The sequence below is a fragment of the Helicoverpa zea genome, chromosome 7 (assembly GCF_022581195.2).
Source record: "Helicoverpa zea isolate HzStark_Cry1AcR chromosome 7, ilHelZeax1.1, whole genome shotgun sequence".
Taxonomy (NCBI): Eukaryota; Metazoa; Arthropoda; class Insecta; order Lepidoptera; family Noctuidae; genus Helicoverpa; species Helicoverpa zea.
Window position 1 is genome coordinate 337,533 of NC_061458.1, and position 26,429 is coordinate 363,961.

Consider the following 26,429-nt stretch of genomic DNA (forward strand, 5'->3'; position numbering starts at 1 on the left):
ACGTACTTAGTGGACCATTCGTATTTTAGTAGGAGTTGTTGGTACAGCCGGTTAGTAAGCTGGGATTAGAGGGTAACTAATGTTCGGAGATTTTACGTGAATAATGAACTACAGCTCTGGTAATAATTAAATTGCTTGCTTAGATAAGACGGAGATAATGCTCAAGATGTGGCAAGGAAAAATACTTTGTTTTTGTGGTTAGATTTTATCCTTTCATCAAAGAATGTTTTTCATTATGTACCCTTGCCTGGAGACTGTTTGGTGTATTTTTTATTTTTTATTAGGTAAACAAACAGTTTTACAACAATCACTTACATTACTTTGTTATAAGCCTGTTGCCATCCTGAAGAAGCCTTTTTTTTTCAAACTCATTGTCTTTCACACATATGTATGTAGGTATCTATAACTTTTATAAGCGAATATTGAATAAAATATGTCATAAAATATCACGTCTCGTCAACTACTATTAATTCAATGACACTTTACATGAAATATACAAGTTTTGCTCTCATAATAAAGTTATCTCTTGTGTCCCAGGTAGAAATAAATAGTTTTAAATCAACCCGGATTAACAGATCACAACGTGCGGGCACCCTTCTCCGAATGTGGTTGTCCTAAAATGTGGATAAGAGATCAACCCTAGAAAGGTGGGATAAATCATTCTTTTTCATGAAAATAGATCAAATTACATTCAAATTGACGCAAATGGGTAGGCATATTATGTACCGGTTTTATGTTTTTCGGAACGACTGCTGAGAGCTTCATAGCAAAGTTTTGTTTCAAAATATCCCACAAAAACTTCAAATGACTACACAAGACTACTTACTAGTATCGCAAAGTAAACCACACTCAATTATCGCAACTAAGCTATTAAAATAAACAACAACTATACAAACAAATACAAAATAGAACCACATTATCAGTCAAACAACAACAAAGAGTCGACCAGAAAATCTGTCCCAAGCGGACGTTCCAACCAGTTTCGATTCGGGCATTATTCCTCGGCTTTTTGTCCTCAAACGTCCCAAAACGTCCCGAAAGTCGCGAAACGTCCGCCGGATACGTTTTCGTCATAACTGTATCTACGGGTTCCGTCTCAATGCTATTGGCAGAGCTCGCATTTGTTTTTCATTCTCAATCATGGAGTAAGAAAGATAAACAGAGATGCCATAGGGAAGGTAAATCAGGCCTTTTTCTATGTCAGATACGTACAGTGGGCATTACTATGAAAATTAGTTACGAGTAGACTAACGAGTTCCAATTCTTTGAGGCTGTCAATAATTTATGGTATTACAAAAATGGGCGGAGTTTAATGAAAGCGTACAAAATAATGCGGAGTTAGTTTGAATGTTCCTCGTCCCTTGAAATTTTTGTGCGCTACTTTCTTAGGAGATTTTCCGTTTGGCCTCTCCGCTAGTCATTTTGTTTTCCATGTTCCCAAGTTATTATAAATTAATGTATAGATGTATTTTTGACGTGAATTGGGGAATAAAATATCAGTGCAGGGTTATTGCGGCATCGCTATTTGTAACGTTTTTGTTATTTTGAGCGATATTATTGTATTTTTGTATGGAGATAAGCGTTGTCGTGTAGAATGACAATGCTGCCAGTCTTTTGAGGGTTGACGGTTCGGAAAAATATTTATAGGGTTATACGTAAATTTTAAATCAGTCTTTTTGTTCCGATAGTGTGGTAGCAAGTTAACGTATTGAGAATGATATCTTAAATTCATGTACAGCAGTGTCAATATGAGAAGTGTAGATAGATACACCTTTATTACCTACTTGGTTTACTAACGATACCTATGTAGGTCTGTATCAATACAGTCATATCTGCCTGAGCCAAAGTCTAAATATACCAAAAGCATCAAGCTAGATATTGCAGAACTTTTCTATTAAGTACGTATTTTCAATACATTAGTTTCCACATAGACTAGACACACCGACAGTATAATCAGTTTTCATTGGTCTGTTTAGTCTCACGTGCATATTATCGGGATTCGGAACTAGTTTGGAGTCCAACTTCAGATAATAACGATAATATTGTAACTGAACGCTCAGTAACCGACTGACCAGCTAATGGTTATGGTCTTTGAAAGTCACTAACTAGTTAGTTTACCGCCAGTCATTAGCTACTCCGTATTTCACTAGACTAAACTTATGTAACCCTAGTTTTCGACGTAATTTCTGAAATATTGCAGAAGCGGTGTACGGTATTTCATTGATGGTTATTATTTTATAGTGTTCTAGCAAATGTGTGGATAGTTAACTAACTAAGTTTTAGTTTATAACATGCTAGGTATTGTAAGAGCCTTCAAAATATAATAGACATATGTATTTGTGTAGGTAGTGTTGGAGAGTTCTGAAATAAGCTTTTGTTCCTAAATCTCTAACTTCGTTATGCTTTTCTACTTTGCCTTTTGACATTTTTCTCCAGAATGATATTTACTCCCTGACCCCAATTCAGTCTGAACCCAAATTTTTGCCAATATCTAGACAATGATATTTACAAAATTCTTAAAAACACCTGATTCAGAGTACCTAACTACCAGTGGAAGATTTCTAAAACCTATCTAACCTTCTCTTTGCGATTGGCGACAAAATTTTGAGATTAGCTCCATATAAATTACCTATATGTCAATTTTCAATATCAAACCGAAAAACGATGGATAGATTGTAAAACACAGAGGTTACAGAAACCCGCAGTAAACCATCAATTGTACATAAAACGTAGTGAAAGCAAAAACCGCATCACGTTTACCCGATATATTGCGACAAATGTATTGACAATAAAGACAACGCTCTGCTCATGAATATACATATGCATGAGTAACGTATCGGGAATACATGAAACGAAAGGGTTTTAAAAGAAAGGGTTGGGAAGAAAATTCTCTAAAAGATTATAAGCGTCCCTTTTGGTTTTGTGGTTCTTGGAAAGGACAAAATGGTTAGGTATTAAAGCCAATGTATGTAAGAAAATTAATATTAAACTTGTCTCCGTTCATATGACGGGCATAGTAAGATACAGCTTAAGAAAACTATTTCTACAGCGCATATATGATAGTAGTTAACCATGTCTAAAACTAATTGTGTGATAAAAATATTGTTTTTATTGCAGCACGAATAATACAATAAGTAAAAAATCTATACTAATATTATAAAGCTGAATTAATATAGAAGTATAAATATATGAGTTTATTTTAAAAAACTTACTACTTTAAATGTTCATTTAAAGTAATAATACCTTGTTTTGTTTCAGATCTGCCTCGGTTCGTGGGACCAGGCTCCAACGTCACGGTGGCAGTCGGCAGGGATGCCGCGCTTACCTGTAGAGTTGATAATTTACAGTCATTTAAAGTAAGTATTCATTCATTTTACCAGTAAGTACCAATGAAACTGTCGATACATTATTATGTCTGTATTTTTTATTTAAACTCTGACAACATTTTATTCAAGACTAGCTGTTGCCCGCAACTTCGTCTGCGTAGGCAATATAGAATAGTCAAAATACTACTTATCCCGTAGGTGCATTCTTTCACGTGACAGTATAATTAGGATTAGCACTTAGCAGTCGCATAGATTCATTGATCAAGGTTGTGTTGTGGATGTGACCATTTATCTAAACAAAAGAAGTAAAGTTTGTGACGTTGTGAATATCTCTGGATCTAGTCAGCCAATTTGGAAAATTATTACGTATGGTGCGTAAGTAATTTTCACAGGAAACAGTTATAATCTATGTCTATATGCTTTGAGTCTGACAAAGCTGTCATTTGTACATTTTCTGCAGCTGCTGCGACTAATCAGAAGCCAGAAAGTCTGTCAGTTTCACCATGGATATCGTCTTGTGTAGTGAGACTGGATTGAAGATAGGTAGATAGGTAGTCGCTCCAAGCAAAATATTGGTACTCAAACAGATTCGGTGACTGGAAGGCAACACCAACATAGTTGGGGAATAGCTGGATGGATGATAAAATGAGTCATCATCATCAGCAGGCGCATAGGGTAGGATAGTTTCACTACTGGGGAGAAACACTTGTATGACGGGGATTTTCTGTGCACTTACTCACTATGGTAAGGCTGACCCCACATTAGGCGTGCGCGATCCTCGGGCGTGTGAGTAGCGCGGGCGTCGCGAGCGTGCTGCGTAAACGTCGCGTTTTGATGCCCTGCGGCATGTGTGAAGAATGCAAGCGACGCGCTCGCGGCGAGCACGCGGCGCTCGAGTTGCGTTCTTACCCCTTCGCCCGCTATCCCCGCCGCCCGCTAAACGCCTTAGCAGTTAAACGTCAAGGAGAGCAGCGCGTGCGCGACGCGAGCGCGCTGCAAATGCCGCAGGGCAGCAAAACGCGACATTCACGCAACGCGCTCGCGACGCACGCGCGGCGCCCGCGCTACTCACACGCCCGAGGATCGCGCACGCCTAATGTGGTGGCCTAAGCCGGGACTCCACCGAAATGTTTGCATTAGTTCACGAATAGGCAAAATGTACGTATCTGTGAGAGTCCACTTTATGTGTTCGTACTTGAAACCTGCAGTTTTGCCAAGATTTTCAAAATGTACGCTCGCAATTTGTCATTTCTTGGTGGAGCCAGCAAATCAAAAGAAACAGAAGTGTTGTATACTGTGCGTCACTACCGCACACCGGGAAAATTTCGCTCTTGCGGAGGACGTTTATATACCATATTTTGTGTCACACAGGACGACAGTAAGTATCCACCGAAACACTTTCAAAGATCTGATGAACGAACAAATCAGACCTGACTTGGTCACCTGGGGCCAATCAGAGCTCTATGAAGCGATCATATGCTTTGGCTCCTACTGTTATTGTGGTTTCTGAAAATTTATTCACCTCATTCAACGATGAATGTAATTCTGATGGTACTAATAAGAACACTTACTTAGCGCAGAAGCTGACGTTGGCAGGTCGACTCTTTTGACTTCTCGAATAGGATACCATTGGTTTTTGTGCAATGCACACCTGCAATGCATGCTGGATTAGGATAGGATACAGGTGGATAGGATTTGTAACAGAAAACAATTCTGTCTTTGTGATTGAATGACATCAAACGTAGTTTTATATAAAAGGTGTTTTTTTAGACTTGGCTCGGGTCTTACTGAGACTGTTCGTAATCGTGACCAGTGTATTTGCGATCAGAAGTTGAAAGTAAGCATGTCTCTGGTATGCGACGCGCAATTTGTGCGTTTTCAGACGCATAAAGCATTTTACGTGTGTATGGTATTAAATCGAGAAAGCTCCCATTTCTTATCTGCACTTTGTATCTGGGCTTGTTCTTAAAGCTACGGAATCCTACATTACCTACCTACCTCACGCTTAGCACACGCTCACGCAGATCCTCCTTTCTTCTAGGATTAAGTTTACATATTTTGCATCAGAAAAAATAATTAAGGTCTACTTAATACTACTCACTCAAAGTAATTTGTTTTCACATTAGTGGAAGATAAGCTAAACTATGTTTATGAAAAAATCCTGATATGAACTCCATCTGTAACTTTAAATGATAATTAATTGTTCCACTAAAGTCATAATTTTTGACATAATGTTCAAAAAATAATTTAGATGGCACCGTTTTAAATTTGGCTGAGAACTATTAATTTTGTTTTCATCAAGGTAATAATTATAATTTTATTTTGATGTGGCACGGCAAACTGACAAACACTATTGAAATGTCTATCGAAAAATTACACTACGTGTTAAAATATGGTGAATTACGGAAAATACACAACTCCATCTGTTGAAATAATAATCCTCTATAAAGAATGTATGGTAATTTATTGTCATTTACCACCTCGCTCCTTTGACAAATTTGATGTATTTTATTTAACACAGATTACCACAGATGGAGCTACTTTAACCTTGGCTAAACAAAATTTTCATATTTTTTTTTCTTCCGAAGTTACTTATGAAGGTGTGATTTTCTGTGTAAAGGTTAATAATAGGCCGATCAACTAATATAAGTACAACATTCAAATGTACAGTTTTGACAAACAGATTGCGTGTCGTAATATTTTACATCTTGAATTCACAAAATTAATCATATCTTTTGATAGAGTCAATCGATTTCGATGAAACAAAAACTAAGTAATACCCCAAGTTACGTAGAATTTTTGTATATAAGCATTGTCTGCATTGAATTCGTAGATTTTACGTGAATCCCGAACAAACAAACAGATAAACAGACAAACAGACAAACAGACAAACAGACAAAAATGACAAAAATGATGGAAATGGGTTCTGTTAGTTATCCTTTAACATGCTGGCTATTTTTTTTGTCAATTTCTTCAATGTACAAAAATTACTTTTCTACAGATTTATTATATGTATAGATAGGTACTTATATAGGAAGTTTGTGTCAAAATTAATGAGATTTTAGTTCATTTTAGTTCTACAGTGTATTATAGTGTCATAACGTTGAATTAATAAATCTTTACCTGAACTTGTTATGTAATACATTCGTGTAGATATTAGGCAAAGTTACAAATATAATACAGGCCAAGTATATTTCTGCTAAGTCTGAGGATATATTCTCTTAGTTTTCCGTATCGTATCATAAAGCCAAGATTCATTCACACACTTAATCTTTTCACAAACATCTGCCAACAGCAATAATTTTCAAATAAAACATCTGACACAAGAAAAATTAACCCCTACAATGTAAAAAGCGTTCCACATATTCCCCCATTAGCTTTGCGCTCGCTTAACCCCTTATCACTGAGCGCAGTCGCTGAGATAGTCAACGAACCTTAGAAAAGTGTTCCCGTACAGAGTGCCATGGAGAACAAAATCACTAGCGGAGGTGCCATAATGGAAAGTATTGCGCCAAAATGCGGGTGAGCGGGGCACGAGGTACATTACTATCTTATCGCCCTGATACGCCTTCTTTGAACCCGACCATTTTTTGTAATAGGTACCTACCAAAAATTGTTGACAGATGTCTCATAGAACCCGACCGCATCGTTCAAAAGTAACTGATCGTTTTGCTCATGCCCCTGTACGAATTGGACACAAAAGAAGGCGCCTGACCTACCTGCATTGTGGCATTTCTGCTTATCTTTCCTTGTTCCGTAGTGCCCTATTAAGGCGTAGGACGCAATTGCGGGCCCATGTGGCCCTTCAGCAAATGGAATTTAGCCTTTACTGTTCTTAAGATATTTCCTCGTTGAAGCGTTTGTTTCAATGAGAGTGGGTGGTTTGTTATTCGATTAGTATTTTTATAGCGGAATATTGTATGAGGTATGCCATTTCGTCATGTTTTTGTACGTGGGATCATTGTTTTTTTGAGAAGGTTTAATTCGGCTTCTGAGAGTTGAAGTGGGTATTGCCCCTTTAAAGATTATGTGGGTAATATAAAGTTGATCAACATTTATCTTATATGATATTTTTTGTATTAGGTATAAGGTATTATTTACTAAGTGAACAAGTCACATAGCTGAATCAGTGAAGGACGGGATGCCCACACAATTAGTACGACAAGGCTTCTCGCTATCTTAATTACTTTCGTGTTTTTCCACCATGATAATGTTGGATGACTTATCTCTTCAAGGATATTGTAATTTTGTGTGTACCAATGTCAGTACGAGAAATCAGATAATAAGATGAGCAAGAGAATAACACAGTAGGTTATTATTATTGCCCACGAATAAAAACATAGGTTGTCAAAAGTGTTAGAAATCTGAAAGTAATATTATTGGAATGTAGACAATACTTTATCGTGTCAATAGTACGAGTATTAGCCAAATTATTTTGTAGTTCAGTTTCGTAGAAAGGTCAGAAAAAGTGAAGTGTTACAAAAATACACGTTTGCTAAGTGCTTATTGAATTCCTAATGTTTTGATAACCGCAGTGAGATAAAATAAGCATTTAAAATAACTTCAGTGCAAGTAATAAAACTGTAAGCAGCAAGTTACCAAAATGTTTCCTTCTTTGCAAACTTTGTTTCTTAATTACGAAATTCTTTAACAAGAACATTCGAATATTTTCATAAATCCAACTTTGTTCGACCTGAGGTGTTGTTCAACATTCTTTGGGACAACTTTTATTTATACATTAAATAAATGTCACGGGATTTCCGTAATTTTTCGCGTAATTTCAATATTAACACAACAATAATGACATTAAACAAGGAAAGAACGAATTAATCGTTCATATTGACTTTAAGACTTTAAAAAAATATTTGTATTTAATGTACAGATTAATTATAAATCTAAAAGATTACTGAATTGTTGTCACGCTTTCTCACTAAAAATACTTCACTTTTTAGATAAACGAACAACGAACATTTATCATTTGTAGCAACAAAGAAACATAAGTGCAATTCGAGACAAAATTTTGAATGTTATTTTATTTTAAAATCTTTCAATCGAACATGTTAAAAAAACAAATGACATATTCAAATTCAATAATAACGTATTAACCACTACCCAGGTGGCGTGGCTCCGAGTGGACACGCAAACTATCCTCACAATAGCCGCCCACGTGATCACCAAGAATCACCGCGTCAGCGTCAGCCACGGAGACGGCGCGTGGACGCTCACGCTCAAGGAGATCGGCCCGGCTGATGGCGGCCGATACATGTGTCAAGTCAACACCGAGCCGATGATGAGCCAGACACATCTGCTACAAGTCGTTGGTAAGCATTCAATAGCTAGCAAACCAGTAAATAGATTGCCAAATTTTCATGAAGAACCACCGCGTCAGCGTCAGCCACGGCGACGGCGCGTGGACGCTCACGCTCAAGGAGATCAGACCGGCTGATGGCGGCCGATACATGTGTCAAGTCAGCACCGAGCCGATGATGTGTCAGACACATCTGCTACAGGTCGTTGGTAAGTATTCAGTAAACTGGTAGGTAGATAGCCGGCCTCGTGATCACGAAGAACCATGGTGTCATACATAGAATCTTCATTAATGGGTATTCGAGTAAAAATACAGAACAAAAATGTTACGTTAAACTTATTCATTTTGTTACTCGGACGAATATTACTTTTGAACGCCTGTTTTTGTTAACAACAGCCTAAAAGTATTATGTATTTGCATTTTAGAATCAAATATCCGGAAAAAAGCCATGTATATTTTTCCCAAAAAACTGTTCTAAATAAAATAGTAGTCTGGTTTTGAAACACGAAAACACATATCCAAAACTACTCTCATTAGATCAGGCTCACTAGTTTATCAGCCGCCAACACAAATCAATTAAGCAATAAATATAGTTGGCCGCCCGATACATTATTTAGAAGAGCTAAGCGATCCCTGAATAATGAACGATACATTATCGATATCGGTATTACTTTTATCCCGTATTTTGATAATGAGATATGTAAGAAAACATATTAGCTTAGTCTGCACGTAGCTAGGCAAGATTCGGGAAAATTATTGTAGGTATAGGGAAAATATCAGACGCGTGAATTATTAATTCGTATACAACACGAGCTATATGCTGGTAATACTTTTCACATGTAGATAACAACTACCGCAGTTATCTAATAACTAAGTACATATTATCTACTATATGCAATCAATTTGTAATTTTTACTCACAACACTTTCCAACACGTAACTCGATCACAAACTAACACTTAACATTTATTCACTCACTGCTCTTATTACCTATTTCACATAACTTCCACAGGCTCGATCACAAACAAAAAACAACACTTATTCCCTCACTGCACTATTATAATTACCTATCTCACACAACACATTCACAGTAAACACTTCACAACATTTACAAAACTTTACCGTTGTATAATATTGTAGGCGCGTCGATAGCCATTTACCGCCATTAACATTTTTTTTCTATTTATTATTTATTTATTTATTTATTTATTTATTGCTTATTACAAGGTACATTATATATTCTCAAAGGTACAAAATGTCCAACAAAATTGTATACAACAGTTTGCCTGTTGGATCAGATTTTTTAAACTATTGACTTACGTGCATTGGTATTAACTATAGCTATTAAGTTTACAATTAATTACATGTAGTATTAGTATGTAGATAATTTTATTATTATTTCTAAATGTAATATATTGGTAGGTATTATATAATGTTATGTATATAAGTAGTATTAGAAGGTTAATATTAAGTACGTAAGTATGAAAGTCGAAAATTATAATATAGTAACATTAGTATAGATATAGATATAGCTTAAGTAAGAAAAGTAGTCGGTAGGTAGGTATTAGTAGTAGTTAGAAGGATATTTAATACAACAAAAAGTTAAGGTAGTGTACTAAGTAGGTATTTTTTTAGATTAAGCTTAAATGTATTTTTCTTTTTTTCGTCCCTGATGTCGTCTGGTAAGCTATTGAGTACGTATGGGACACGCTTTTCTAGCGTTCGGTCTCCATAAACGTTACTGACTCTGGGTACTACATATTTACCAGACGACATCGTTCGGGTGTTGTATTTGTTAGATACATTTACTAATAATGATGAATTATGCTCCTGATTACCATGGTTATTACCATAGTGTTTGACAGCCGAATGCCACAGATAACTAATGGCGCGACCACCTGTGTTTTGGCGGGATGCAGCCAATGTATATAATTTTTAAGCCGATTTATTTTGTAATTTCTTTTTGTGTATCAATTAACATTTATTTATATAAATTTATTTAATTCGCCCGTTGAAAGGAATATTGTAAGTTCGGTTGTAAGCAGCATTAGGCTGAGCGAGCGATTTGCGTGCTTGTGATGCATGCTACCGTCAGTTTTCTTTTTTTTTTACTTTTTATGTTGTGTATGCGTCTTCAATTTCACAGTAAAATACATTTTACTTATAGTTTACTTTTACTGTACCGGATAAGTACAAAATTGAACGACAATAAGAATATACTTGTATTTGTATGGATGATAAAACATATCGCCGAAGAATTTACCCGACTGTGTCAGAAGGTTTTTATGATGATGATGATGTCCTCCTAGCCGATTATCGGCTACGGCGGCTGTTCTCATGTAAGGAGATTAGCCAACTACGCAGCACTAATGCACGAGCATTTACGCAGACACAGGTGCACTCACTATTCCTTAACTCTCATAGCCCGATGGGACGGTAATCCGACACGACCAGAGAGAGATCAGGCGCAGGACCGACATTTACGTGCTCTCCGATGCACGGGTGTATCAATCACCAGCTTCCAGGCTCCGGGCTGCTTTGTGAAAGTCTTCTAAAACCCACAAAGCGATTTCGGCCCGACTCGGGAATCGAACCCGAGACCTCGTGCTTAGCAGCCGCACTTGCGACAGCTAGACCAACGAGGCAGTTTAAAAAGAAGGATAGGCAGAAGGTTTTTATACATTTTGATGCATTCTACAATACATCAAAATGTATAAAAACCTTCTGACGACCCTCAATATGCTGCTGAATTCATATCAAATCCGTTCCATATTTAAAATCAAAGCTTTCTTTAAAAAAAGTGAATGTTATTATTCTAAATTCAAATTTTTTTTTTTTTTTTTTTTTTTTTTTTTTTTTTTTTTTTTTTTTATTCTTTTATTTTAAGGAACTTTTACGCATAGCGTATGTCAGTTCCATCGTACCCTAATCATACATTCATCACATATACAGGCAATTATAAATGGGCCATAAATTCGAACAAAACTTTCGCATCACCTCCATTTGGCTGGGACAAGATTTTATGGAAAGTACCTAAGTCAGTCCTGTTCAAATTCAAGGTTGATATAAGATTATTTCTGGCTGTCTCATACTTGACACATTCCACCAACAAATGGTGTAGGTCTTCAACAACCCCACATTGTTCGCAGTTGGGTGAAGTAGTTTTCCTCATCAAAAACGCAAATTTGTTACATGGAATATGTCCAGATCTGATCCTATTAGCAATAACAACTAATTTTCTACTTAAAGCACTGTCCATGAACCAAGGCATTCAAAATTTTTAATAGAGTAATTTCGACCATTGCGATTTTGTAGGAGTGCAAGTTGCTGGAGCAAGTTAACATGCGCAAGTGACAATTGACAAGTGACAAGAACACGCCTGGTAGATGTTTTGCTTTGGTACATGCGCGAGTCACTGGACATGCGCAAGCTACTTGCACTATTTTGATGTATCCTAAATCACGATAAATGTTTTTCATTTTAACTAGTGTTAGCTGCCAGTATATAGTTACAAAGAGGGCAGCAGAGACGAGCGACCATAGACATCTCGCCATTCAGCCGTTCATCTATGCTTGGAGGATTCTTTTTTCGAACGTCATTGTAACAAGACATGTTATAGTTTGACAGAATAAGATTTTGCCGCGTTCTTGACTAATCTTAGTTGATTTTCATGTTTAAACTATTTCTTGTAATTTCCTCGTTAAACAAACCTGCTTCTGGTTTTTAAGATCAGAAGTGGGATAGTCTCACTCCCACTATAAAGTTTTTGATTTCAGTTTAGATTCATTGGTACTTTTACTAAGTACGACGCGGTGTAAGGATATCCGCCATTACCGAAGTTTTTGCCGTTCTATTTTAATTTTGTAATGGATTGCAGTGCGTTGCAATCTACGCAACGGTATATTCAAGATGCTATGCAGGCAGCGTAAGTGATACCAATAAATATGTCTTGTTGTGGAACAAGGACATTCAATTCTGGTCTATTCCATTCTGAAGAGTTCAGCGGCATCAAGTGCCCAAATAACTTTAAGAATACATCCTATTATCCTTCAGGATAGCATTAATGTGGATTGCATTTTTGGAAAAATCGAAAAAGGAATATTGGTTTTTATTATTCTTATGGAAACAACAGGTCTGGTAACTATGATCATTGGTTAACTAAATTTATTGTCATAGTAACATGTTAAGGTAATATCAAAATGTTTGTGTTATAACCGAATTAACGATTGCTTTGGTTTTCATATGTATATGACGGTGTAATGAGTCGAGAATTGCTCGAGCTTAGTACGTTGATGCTGCTCTTGTGTGTTTCGGGTGGAATGAGTTTCTGCCTATGTACCTATTGCTGTGGTGTCCGTGAACAACATGCCTTGCTCCTACTATGCTCCAGATGTTACGGGAAGAATCCTGTAATGTACCTACCTGTATGTAAATGGTGAGATCGATCCGGTTTTATTTAGCCTTTATGTAATACATGACTTGTAATCCATATTGTTGGGTTATTAGTTAAAGACATACTGAAAGAGTATGAGAACTTGAGTTAGATAACTAACATGCTTACTATGTATATATGAGCTCAATAATATTTATTTCTAAACATTCTGCTCATGAGAGTTTCAACAAGTGCCTACACAAAAATATAAGTTTACTGCTCTTGTGATATAAATGCACACTGTTTTGATTTTGACTTACTCAATTTGTTTTTAATTGAAGTAGAATAGTTCAAATTGTGCATCAGGCTTGAGATTTTTGCCCTCGAAGGCCTGGAGAGCTCAAGAAAGGGATACAAACAACAAGTAAACCCTGTTGAATGGGAGGCTATGACGTAAATCACATTTTACAAATTGAAAGTCTGTTTACAGACCTTAGTTTTTATTTTCTTTTACTGATTATGTAATTTGGGTGCATTAATTTTTGATGTTAACTAATGTTCAAATCTGTAACATGACAATGCTTGAGAGTCTGTCAATTGAACGTTTGGTTACCTTAGCCAGATGCTTGCTTGATTGTCTTTTGACTACAGGTATTAAGGATAAGCCTAAGCCATGTGAGGTGATGGTGTAAGCGCTCCAGGTGCTGTGTCATTTGACATAGTAAGCTGTGACACTTCAGGCTCCCCGGGTGCTGTGCTGCTGTACAAGTTTTGCATGCTGTACGGAGTGCTGACGGCCAGTATCTCGTTTGGCATACTCCGGTAATGAAAGCCAGTGGATAGTAGACCTGGCATATCATGCTTTGAGGTCAGGTGATCTGTTCTATTGTTTTGATTACACATCGGAAGTAATTATGCTCTTAGCTGTATTTAGTGGAAAAATGTGTAATAATGTACCAACCATTGGTATTGTCAACTATGAGTATTCTGTGTAGCAAAAGCTGAAGTGAAGTTAACTACACGTAACTTATCAAACCGCAACTGTAGTTGTGTTTTCAGCGTTGCTGACACATGATTAGTAATAATGATATTTCTGAGACATAGTTTCAAAGTTATGCCTTGAATTTATTTCTTTGAGAGCGAAAAGCTTTCCAGATTTGACGAAAGATTTTGAAGGTCAGAAGTGGCCGAACGAAATGTATGTCGTAAGTGCTTGTTCGCAGACTTATACACGAGAATGTGTAACGGCCGTGTCGTGGCCCAAGCGCTTCTGTGCTGGTGCTGCTGATTGCGGCACGAGCGCTGCTCTGCCGGTGCTCCTGGTCGCGGCACGAGCGCTGCTGTGCTGGTGCTCCTGCTGGTTCTGTTGGCTTATGCCTTCCGAATAGTCTGAGCCTCTGGCTTATGGCTTCTGTATGGTCTGAGCCCATGGCTTATGGCTTCCGAATAGTCTGAGCCTCTGGCTTATGGCTTCCGTATAGTCTGAGCCTCTGGCTTATGGCTTCCGTATAGTCTGAGCCCCTGGCTTATGGCTTCCGTATAGTCTGAGCCCCTGGCTTATGGCTTCCGTATAGTCTGAGCCCCTGGCTTATGGCTTCCGTAAAGTCTGAACAACTGGCTTGACTATGACTTGCCTTGACCATGACTTCCGTATATTTTGACCCCTGGCTTGACTATGACTTGATTTGACTATGACTTCCGTATAGTTCGAGTATTTGTTCTTGATAACATATTTCTTGCGCTTGAGTGCACGCTTGCACCCACGGTTTAACTAATAAGTAAAAGTAATCGTATTTCTTCTTACAACTAATATGTTTCAGCTTTACACTCCAAACCAGGTTAATAATTTACATGATTTCTTTGTATGTTGTGTGTTTATATGTGTACAACTAATATGTTTCAGCCTTACACTCGACACACTTACACTGGGTGGTATACCAGTGTTCTGTTATTAATTTTGAATCTGTTAATTGATTTAAAGTTGACGTTATTTATTTTCGAGTCGCTGGGTGGTATACCAGTGTTCTGTTATTAATTTTGTACCTGTTATTTGATTTAAAGTTGATGTTATTTATTTTTCTTTCTTTAAATGGATTAGTACTTTGTTTGAGGTTTGTAAGTCCTCGAATAATTTTTATTCTGAAAGTGTCATTGTTCAGAAAAACGATGACGAGCACGATAACCAATCGAGATTTAAATATGACGAAATTGAGCCAGGTCCAACTCGCTTATTGCATGTGCAGGTGTTCCGAGACTCAACCAGGCTCACCCAGATCCTGCCGAGGACGTCAGGGTGTCAGGAGAGGCCGTGTTAGCTGCCAGTATATAGTTACAAAGAGGGCAGCAGAGACGAGCGACCATAGACATCTCGCCATTCAGCCGTTCATCTATGCTTGGAGGATTCTTTTTTCGAACGTCATTGTAACAAGACATGTTATAGTTTGACAGAATAAGATTTTGCCGCGTTCTTGACTAATCTTAGTTGATTTTCATGTTTAAACTATTTCTTGTAATTTCCTCGTTAAACAAACCTGCTTCTGGTTTTTAAGACTAGGTTATAATGACACAAAATTTCGAAATTACTGCCTAAAAATCACTGCCAATATAAAAATGAATTAAAATAGTAACTTATTCCAACAGTTCCTCCGGACATCGATGACGACGCCAGCAGTGGGGAGGTGCTGGTTAAAGAAGGCGAGAACGCGGCGCTCCGGTGCGTCGCCTCTGGCACGCCGCCACCCAACATAGCCTGGAGGAGAGAAGACTCCAGGCATTTCAAGATTGATAACCAAACACTGGGTAAGAAACAAAATATTCAAAAAATACCAAACCAGTTAAAAATTCAAACCACTTCTTGTTCGGCTGACAACTTAATTTCTAGTTAAAAAGCTAGCGCGAACACTCAATTCAGAAAATCCACTTTAATTTCGGCACAAAATAGAATCAGAACAAAAACTAAAATTAGTTTTCTAGTTCACCTTCCGGCGGAGTTTCGTTTTTCAATTACCACATCGTTACGCCCCCGTCGCGTCGCGTCGTCACGAACAACTGTTGACCGTAAAAATAATTGGGGAGAGGCAATTCCAAGAAAACGGCCCGACAATGTTGCAGATTTTCGACAAAACGGTTTCAGTACAAACAGCGTCGTATGCATAAACAGAGCAGTAAAAGCAAAATTTGCAGATTCCCTTAATTCCGTTGAAACAACGAGTACAAACAATTGTTTTATAAACTTGAAGCCAGAAATAACCTTTATCTGTTATTCACACTACCGCACAGAAGACCGCAAACATTATGAAGCGACAGTGTGCAAAAACTGTCACAGTATGCACAGCAGTCACCGCCAGAACGGACTCGTGTACAAAGGGAAACTTTGGCGCCCGCGGCCATAAATTGAATGTAAGCTCTCTTATTTGCATTGTGTGCTCAAACGACGTTGTTATAAAATTGTGCCGAGTATCGCCCGGCCTTTGGCAACGGCAACTAACTTCTAAATAAATCCCTAACTCATTATTGTCGCAAGAAGAACTTGTTTCTATTTCGAGTGGGACTTGCTCAATTACTTTCCTGTGTACATATTAAGTACATTTAAACCTAAGAACTGGTCCTTTGACAACGGTTTAGGATACAAACAGTAAGTTAATTTTGAATCCGAAGTACACACTATAAAGCGTCGGCCTTCTAAATTCAAAATACATTTTACAACAGCCAGTCCGAGGAGTTCGTTTGTATTTCGTCTCAAAGACAAATAAAAGAGGAGGAAATATATCAAACGTCGCTCTCATTAATGCGGAGATCTACACGAGGAAATAACTCTCTCCAAATAAGATAGACAATGGTCCGTATCAGCAGATCAGCGATCAAATCGCGGAGGAGGGAGGGAGTACAACGAGCTTACGGCGGCTTAGTGGCACAGCCCTCGTTAACCGACACAAAAAGACATACAAAAAGTACGACTTACAAGGAAGCATTTCAAAAGACAAAAGATTATCCCATTATTTACAAATGATTAGACTTTTTCTACAATCAGTAAATTTATGAAATCAAAGTCTTTACGCAATCAAAACTAATTCTTGCCTTTTTCAATAAAGCTGATTTATTTAGCGATTGGAGTCTGTCTTTGTTTAAATTCGTTCATTTAGATGTAGTTAAGAGAATTCTAAATAACTTGGAGTAGATGAGTAATTTAACAAAATTAAAATTAAACATAATAATGTCTAGACTGAAGATTAATTGCCAAGTCATTTTACGAGTGAATCAACAAACAATGGAATTATACTTTTACTTAAAGTAAATAAGAGGAATCTTCAAGCGGAATGGTTGACACATTAAGTTCTATTCTGATTTTGTTGTCTGTAATTATTGGGCTTTTCTGCCATGTTTATATTTCCACCCGCATTCTGAGGGAACTAATTACCATAATTATATAGAAAAATTGTAGCATATACTTATACACTGCCAAGTTTCCATTGAGTAGTTTTTGCAGAAAGATGGAACAAACATCCATACATAAAAACGTTAGCATCTATAGTTTGTTTATTAGAAGATTGGGTTTTCTAATAATGTTTTCTTCCACAGTGTCAAAATGGAGCGGGCCCTGGTTAAACCTGACGGCCGTCGAGCGAGTGCTGTCAGGCGCGTACCTCTGTATCGCCACGAATGGCGTGCCGCCGTCAGTGAGCAAGAGGATCCAGATTAATGTGATATGTGAGGCGACACAAATTAATGCTTTTATTTATAGCTACCACAATTACTGTTGGCCTTGCGTTGTCAGGTGTAAGATGATAGCTAGATTGTGGGAGCGGATTGAGTAATGATGGGAAGTGTTATTTTAACGTGCTCTGTAAAATATGGCCTTGAAAAGAAATTCGATAATGATCGCAGTATACAGCCTTGGCCAAAAGTATTGAGCACCCATGACATCTTTCAGTTTTATGCGGAGTATCACTATCAAATAGAAATAAAACAAAACGTTTTTTTTTATTTGTAATTTACTATTTATTAATTGAAAATTAATATTTTGTGGGTCCACCCTTTGCCTTAATTACAGCAGAAATTCTTTTTGGTAAACAGCTAACAAGATTTTTACAGTCTTCAGCAGTAATCGCGTTCCATTCTAGGCGCAGGTAGCGTTTCAATTCTTCTCTGTTGTTAATTGTGTGGCGCCTAACTCGACGCTTTAATAAACCCCATAAATGTTCTATGGGGTTCAGATCTGGCGACTGGGCAGGCCAGTCAAGAAGCTCTATGCTATTTTCCCGAAACCATGTTAGTCAAAGTGCGGGCAGATTTGTGGCAAGGCGCGTTATCCTGCTGGAATTTAACAATACTTTTGGCCAAGGCTGTATGTATAGCATACATTTTTAAAACAGAGTTAAACCTAAAAAAAAATATTTGAAAAGAAGATCAACTCTCAAAAAATACGAAAAAGGATTTTTAAATTTTTAGAAGATCTTCATTGTAAGTTGATCCACAATTAAATAATGTTCTTCAGAAGTGGCAGTTTTCCATTATAGTCGGTCGTGCGTTACAACTTTCTTGGTAATATTCTCAAACACCCGCGTCCGCGGCCCGTGGTTCATTAATAACAGAACTTTTGGAGATACTGCCCATTTGATGAGGGTTACTAAAAGATATTGAATTTGGAATTAGTTTTTGAACATTTTATATTATTTTCATTAAGAAAACTAGATTGGCTAGATGTTGACTTCTCCTTAATTAAAAGTAGACTTAAGTAGATAGTTTTTAAAAATAGGCTCATGAAATAAATGCCTTACAAAAAACTTGGCTTATGTTACCATTATATCGGAAAATATAGTAGTGACTCTTTTAAGAAAGAACTCGCTAGGAACTCCATTAACACTTTTTAACGCCATACAAATAGGTACCGGATATTGCCCTGCTTTTTCTTGACCATCCACATGGCTCCAAAATCATCAACTAATGTACTTCTCCATTCCGCAGTTGCCCCATCAGTATGGGCAGGAAGGGTCGCCATAAGGGCCCCATCAGGCAGCGCCGTCACCCTGCAGTGTACCGCTGAAGCGTTTCCCGTGCCGCAAGTGCACTGGACGCTCAATGGGGAACAGCGGCTTGTTAACGGTAAGTTTAGCTGTTCCATCAGTATGTTCAGGCAGGGTCGCCATCAGGGCCCCATCAGGCAGCGCCGTCACCCTGCAGTGTACCGCCGAAGCGTTCCCCGTGCCGCAAGTGCACTGGACGCTCAATGGGGAGCAGCGGCTTGTTAACAGTAAGTTTAGGTACCCCATAAGCTACAAAGGACTAGCAATAAACGTGTAATTTAAAAAAGTAATAAATAAAAATTCAATTTAAACCTTCTTTTAAAAATCGCGATTTTAATATACTTTCCAGTACTTTCACCGTCATATTTAAAATGAATAAACTAAGATAACGTTATTTGAATCTCTTTTAATGTAAATCAAGAAGAAACAATATCTAACCCTCTCTTAGCCCGAAGCAAAACTCTAACCACACAACTACATTAACTTAAACAAATTGCTTAACTGAAACGGTTACAAAACGAAACAAAGAAAAGTAAAATAGTAATAATAAAAACAAGAGAAAACTAACATTCTATTATAATTGCAATCTTTTGTTCTCATTAACGATACAATTACTTAAGTTTCTGCTGCAGAGGAAGGATACGTACTTTTAATTAGATCATAATAGCACTTTCAAACTAAATTAAAAGTCAGTATTTTTATTAGAACATCGTCTTGGGTAATAGTAGCTTATTCTGCACTCACCACAAATGATACCAATTTATATAAAATAGATGGAAACCTGAAAATTCCGAAACAACGTACAAAAATCTCTCTACCCACGTGGATTTCTATTGACGGATTTTTGTGTTCTCGAAATAGAATCCCCGTGAATTGAACCAAGAAAAAACTACAAAGGGAATACTAGGCACACCAGTAAAAGGAAAGCAGGCCGTGACAGCAAAGCCAATCTTACAAAATACAAAACAAAATGGATTGTCCTACAACTCTTAGACAAAGAAACATTCAATTAGGCTTTACGAAACTTCAAAAGAGTCACTAAATCCAGTATATTTGTATTGTACTGCGAACTTGCTCAAAGACAACAAATAAAGGAATTATTTTATCCTGTAGGATAATAAACGACAGACTTCTAAGCAATCATGCCTTCACAAAACATAAAATTTGGCTCAAAAAGTTTTTAATTACAATTATTATTTAAGATTCGAGTTTATTACTCTTTGATGTATCAGTTAATGAGTGCTCCACAGTTTGAAAGTTTTCTCCTCAAGAATTATGAGTCAGCTGAAAATACTTTTATTATGAAAGCGCTTTATGGTTAAATTTTTTTGATGAATGAATTTTGGATTAAGAAATTCCGAAGCATTTGAAATTGGTTACGATTTTTTATCGTAGCTTAATGTTCATCTTACAATCTTCTATTTCATATAAGAAAAAAAAAATGATTCTTGTTATTTATGTAACGTATTTTATGTAATATTAAATGCTTATAACAAATAAAATAGGTAACATAATTTACACTACAATATAAAACAATAATATTTCACGAAATCATTTTATTTATATTCATTCAAATTAATTTGTAATCGAAGTACACACAAAACATGATTTATTTACACAAAATAATATTTTTGTTATACAAAACGGATTACGTACCGCAAAACCGAGGCAAACAAACAAATAATAAAAACAAAAACAAGAGACAACCGCAGAATACTAACAATAGCAAGTTTACCACAGACTATAAATATATTTTAAGCCTCCTCAAATTGTTGGTACTGTGAAAATATTTTTTGTACAAATATTATATATTTCGGTCATTATATTCAATGAAACAATAATTTTAAGTTTGGATGTTTTATACTCGATGGAAACTTGCTTTTAGACATCTCGTTCCCGGTGACGGCGGTGGTGGACAAACGGCCATAGGATGTTACCTAATTGTTTTCTGTTTTTATATTTGTTCCCAGGCACTAAACATAGACTAAGCATGACGTCCCGCGGCTACCGGCACACGGTGAGCCTCATGGTGACGGAGATGTCGCGGGAAGACGCAGGCGCATACCGCTGTCATGTGGAGAACACACAGGGGAGGGCGCAGGCTGAACTGTTTCTACATTGTGAGTATTATGGCATTAACGAATTCTTCATATTTCAGATTAAGAAATAAGTAATTTAGCTGTGTCTGTGAATAATCCAAAAAAAAATGTTGTTGAACAATTTTCTACCAGACTACTTCCTTGGTGTGTGTAAATCGTAGATTGATATCATCAATCACATTTAATAAAACGAGCCTCTTCAAATGATTTCGCCCAATTATACATTTGTATTCTTTATTTAAACATGATGACAGCTATTAACAAAAGAAATATTTTAGTACACATGATATTTTAAAGATACGGTCCTAGCGTTAATTTCTTCCATACACATATGAGAAGAGGCATGTGTACTACAGTTGGTCGATATAAAGGCAGAAGCTATAGTTCGGCCATTCAGAGAATGCGTTCCTGACACGTCGCGATTGAACTGACGACGTAACTTTGCAATGGCGTTGCAGTTACGATAAAAATATTTTTGCTGGTTGTTTACCGTTTTAACAATTGAGGAGCATTAAAACAACATTATTATATCAATAATCAATGAATGTTATTACGTCGTCAGTTCAATCGCGACGTGTCAGGAACGCATTCTCTGAATGGCCGAACTATAGTTAGTGGTTTTTACAAATCCAAATCTTTGAACAGGATTTAAAACTTTTACTACATTTATTACATAAAACACAATTAAAAATCTTAAAGCACCCAGCACTTACGTCCGCATTTTACCTTGATAAAACTCTTATTCCGAGAACTGCAGACAGAGTAAAGAGGAGAGATACTAAGGGGATCCAATGTACTTCACTTAGTTTGAATTTGTGCATTGTAAGCTTGAATCGAGTTTTAAGTTACGATTTAAGCTTGGCTTTGGTACCGGAATATCTTGCTTATACCTCTGTTGGGCTGTTGTTTTTTTAATGTTCGAAGGATTACTCTAGGTTGTGTTTATTTCAGTGCACATTGAAATTGAGCACTTATTTGAACTTAGCATAAAATAATTGTATGATAGCGGTATGGCAATAAAACGCCTGGTTATAATAAATGAGCGTGACTATTTTTTTTTGTAGAATTTCGACATCTCCATATATATGTAACTAAATTACACCTTAATGTCAATAATCTAACGTGTTATATTTCTGTCAGTACTAACAACAACAACTACGACGACCACGACCACGACCACAACTACGACGACGACTACGACAACAACTACATTGCCGCCGCCAACTACTACGCTGTTACCTTGTAAGTTTTACCAACTAAATATTTATGTAAAACGGTTTTAACATACTTATGTGTCGTTACGTGTCGTGACGCGCCAGAAACAATTAATAGGGTTGAAGACATAATATATCTACATATCGTGTCGTGTCGCAACACTTGTATTAAATGTGTGACAGCGAAATGATCCGGTGCGTCACGACACGCCACGACACACAAGTATGTTTTCACCTTAAAGCAATTGAGGCCCAGTTTTCTTAAGGCAACTGTAATACCTACAACTATAAATACTGCTTTCTTTTGTATTACCTAGTGTATATTTTTTTCTTAGTTTTCATCGTCAAGATGAACTTTATTTTTACATTTCAAGAACGCTTCTTTGTTTGTAAAAGAATCTTATAAAATTTAATAAAAAGTTCGAACTTAAATATTTTCTCAGAATTCATTCTATTTTTAAGTAAATCTATTGATAACCTAATTCTTAAAATGTTTGATAACGAGTTAAAAGCTCACATTATTCTAACAGTCTAGTCTACATGAATTTGCTTTGAAGCTAGTTCAAAAACAAATCGAATTAGCTTGAAGCTGATACTCACGACAAACGGCTAAAGACTTTAATAGAATTCCAAGTCAAAGTCTAACTGTTTATTCATTAACAACATTCATAAAGCAATTTTGAATCATTTTCACCGACTTTTGTAATTTATGGATTTAGGTCTGATAAACAGAAACAGCTTTTAATAGTTTATTTAATGAAACGCTTTCTGTTCATTTCTTCTTCATGTTATAGTTAATTTCACTGTTATAATATTTGGCTCTTATTCATATGTTATTATAACTTTTTGAGCTTACACACACACAGGTACACTTGTTTAAACTTGGTGTCTGCATATTTATTTATTTATTTAACAATTTATGTACACAGTGAACATATAAAAGAAATAGACATAGCATAGAAATAGTACAAAGGTACTGCTTATTTCTAAATCGAAATCTCTTCCAGCAGACCCGTAGTAGGAGAGTTAGAATGAAGAGAAGTAGGTAGATAGACTGTGTAAAAGGACATATGAAAAAAAAAAGAAAAGGATTTATGTTACTTTCATATTGATAACATGAGTAAGGATTTTATATATGTTTATATGTAAATGTTTCTATTTGATAGATGATACAGAGAGACATTTGGAGCAGCTGCACCGCGGGGTGCTAGAAGACCCTGGTCTGGACAATCCTTACATTGTGCTCAGCCAACACCAAATGCAGAATCTTGGTAAGAACTATTAGATCATTAGGGTCGTTAAAGTTAGTTGACCATCTTGCTCTCCGTCTTTGAAATGGCACGATAAAATGATGGGTCTTGGCCATAATTTGAATATCCTTGACAGTTGTTACGGACATTCAGAAGCCTGAAAATCTGACAAACAGTTTTACCAAACGTAATGAGGTTGAAGGAGGTTAGATAAGAAGTTGGCTCCATGGTACTAAGTAACACTTGGCTAGACCGCAAACCGATCCCAATATAGTTGGGAATAGGTCATTTTTAGGGATCCAGCAGAATACCAGCGTCAGGTATTCTACCTGACACATGCTGAGTTGGACTCCCATTCGGTGCAAACGTAAGACACTGCAGCGCGCCGTTAATCTCTGATTGTATTTCATATTTTATGTTTCTCTTTCTACCCACTTCTTGTTTTGTTTTATTTTTCTTATTGTGTATCTTTGTGGTGTCTTTTTGTTTGTCTGAATAAATGTTTTATCTATCTATCTATCTATCTACGAAGATGACAAAATTGAAAATGTTACTCAATACTGCACTAAGTCATCATCCTCCTGACATAAGGATAATGATGACTTCACTTAAAGCCCCCTTTCCCCCTAGAAATGGTGACGACAATGTGACCTCCGGCCGGTGCGCGTGGGCCGTGGGCGGAGGGCTGGCCGCCGCTGCACGACGCCGCGCGCGCCGCCGCGCCGGGAGCGCTGGTACTGCTCGCAGTCCTACTGTTGGCGTGACACTGCACAAACGTATAAGTAAACATGAGGTTGTTATCACACGTGCTGTGTGTATACTGATGTAAGGCAACGGAAAAGCCAGGGTGTCGCAATAGTAAAAACTAATTGCACTAATTTTGCGTTTGTACACTGATATGAAAAGAAAGCGTTCAGAGCAGAACTTTTTCTAGTTTATCAGCATGTTATAGACTAGTGAATCAACTTCTACCCCCTAATATTTTCAACCCTTATATGCTCGGTTTTTCTAAAGCAATTAGGTGCACGACACTTTCGGGGCTTCAGACAAATGACATGGGTCTCGCTGAATTTTGTTACTATAGATTCGTTCATACGCATATACAGCAATTTGGCAAAAACGAATAAAATCAGCTAGTTTCAAACAGGAATCGTCAGTGTGAAACCAGGTATGAACAAGAACCAGGGTCGTATAATTTTGATGTTACCTTATATCAGTATATACGCAGCATTTCAGCATAAATTAATTTGAGACGATAAAAACATTTGACTTGTAAATTATAAACTGTAATGTAACAACGACTGCTGAACACAATTTTGTATCATTTAATGTATATATTTTAAGGTCGTATAGAAGCTGTAAATAATTTTGCACGAAGATAGTCATATCAATTTATAGGACACTATTATGAATAAATCATTGTTAGTGCGTCTGATGTTATCATATTGTGATGTTCGACTCGTTTCTAACAAAAACCATTTCATCAACATTTAGTTTGTTTCAATGATTTCAATTTGAATACGTACAATTAATTTTGCAAATGGAAACTTTGATGTGCTGAGCTGAAATCAATATTATGTTAAACTAGTGTAAAGGTGAATATTGTAACGAGGTCGAACAATAAAATAGTATTGACGTTTTTATGTTGTTTATTTTATTATTACAATCCACTTAATTGTACTTATTACTAATTTAATATAAGATACGCAGAGGACGATATGGCCGTGCAGGCGTGCGCTGACCAGAGAGAAAGAGGGTTGGTGGAGGCGGAAGTGTTTAATGAAATATTTAATAAATGTCAATGTCAGTGTCAAATGTCAATTTTATGTTTGGATACACTCCGCTACATCATCCCCCTTTAAAAACAAGTTTTTTTTTACAATTTATTTGGATTTCTAAACAGTACCAATCTTATCCAATCCTTTGAAACTGCCCATTCAACCAACCGCGGTGAGCCTTCCCCACTGAAGCACAAAGCCTATGCAGGTCTAATGTGAAAGGAGGTTCTGGTATATTTTACATTGTTTTTCTTATCTACTATATCATAAGATCTGAATCCATGTGATTTTACAATAACTCCAGGTAACCACAACTTATCATTTACATCCTTTTTAAACCAAACATTTTGATTAACATAAAATTCGTTCTTAAAGAAGATGGATCACAATCCATACAAAATTGCCCCACGTCCTATAACAATGTGACGTATCTCAAAAAAAAGATAAAAATATTTAAAAAAATATGGCATACTCTCTAATTTATTTTTTTTACACCTTCATATGAAAAAAATGCTTTAAAAATTGTTCAGGCGCTGTTATGAAAACATCGTTCATAGGACTATTTATGGACTATTTTACTAAATTATTTTTTTGTTTGATAGGGTATACCTCACAGGTGGTCCCATAATCGTCAGGTCAGGATCTGATGATGGGAACCCTGAGAAATCCAGGGCAACTTTTGAAAGTTGTAGCCATGCGCAGGATAAAAACTTGACTATAAGGTGTATGTCTTATAACACTATGCAACAGTGAAGATTTGGAGCTGACCTGATGATGGAGACGAAAGAAGGTCGAGGGAACTCGACAACCGAATATGTAAACTACTTCGTGTTAGGGCTTATATTGTTTGTATTGAATAGACCTTTGCAACAGTGAAGGTTTGGAGCTGACCCGATGATGGAGACCAGAGAAGGTCGAGGGAACTCGACAATAAAATATGTGAACTACCTCAGAAGTCGGTGTCTAATGGACGTACCTAAGTTTATTTTCCCACCGACTTCTAGGCCGATGCTCCTAAGAATAGTTTTTTTTTTACTTTTCAGTGATTTTGGGAGTCGGT

The 26,429-nt window shown here is 36.8% G+C and overlaps 1 protein-coding gene across 1 annotated transcript in view; it reads left to right on the plus strand.

The window, feature by feature from the left end:
• The window catches only part of LOC124631992 (protein amalgam-like), a 66,439-nt gene extending 41,207 nt beyond the window's left edge, over positions 1-25,232 (plus strand). The window contains exons 2-10 of the mRNA XM_047166645.1: positions 3,259-3,356; positions 8,443-8,647; positions 15,646-15,804; positions 17,584-17,712; positions 18,970-19,107; positions 20,999-21,148; positions 22,268-22,369; positions 23,508-23,612; positions 24,222-25,232. Of these exons, the coding sequence (XP_047022601.1) occupies positions 3,259-3,356; positions 8,443-8,647; positions 15,646-15,804; positions 17,584-17,712; positions 18,970-19,107; positions 20,999-21,148; positions 22,268-22,369; positions 23,508-23,612; positions 24,222-24,241 (1,106 nt within the window). The 3' untranslated portion in view covers positions 24,242-25,232. The remainder of the gene's footprint in view (positions 1-3,258; positions 3,357-8,442; positions 8,648-15,645; positions 15,805-17,583; positions 17,713-18,969; positions 19,108-20,998; positions 21,149-22,267; positions 22,370-23,507; positions 23,613-24,221) is intronic.
• The last annotated feature ends 1,197 nt before the right edge of the window (positions 25,233-26,429 follow it).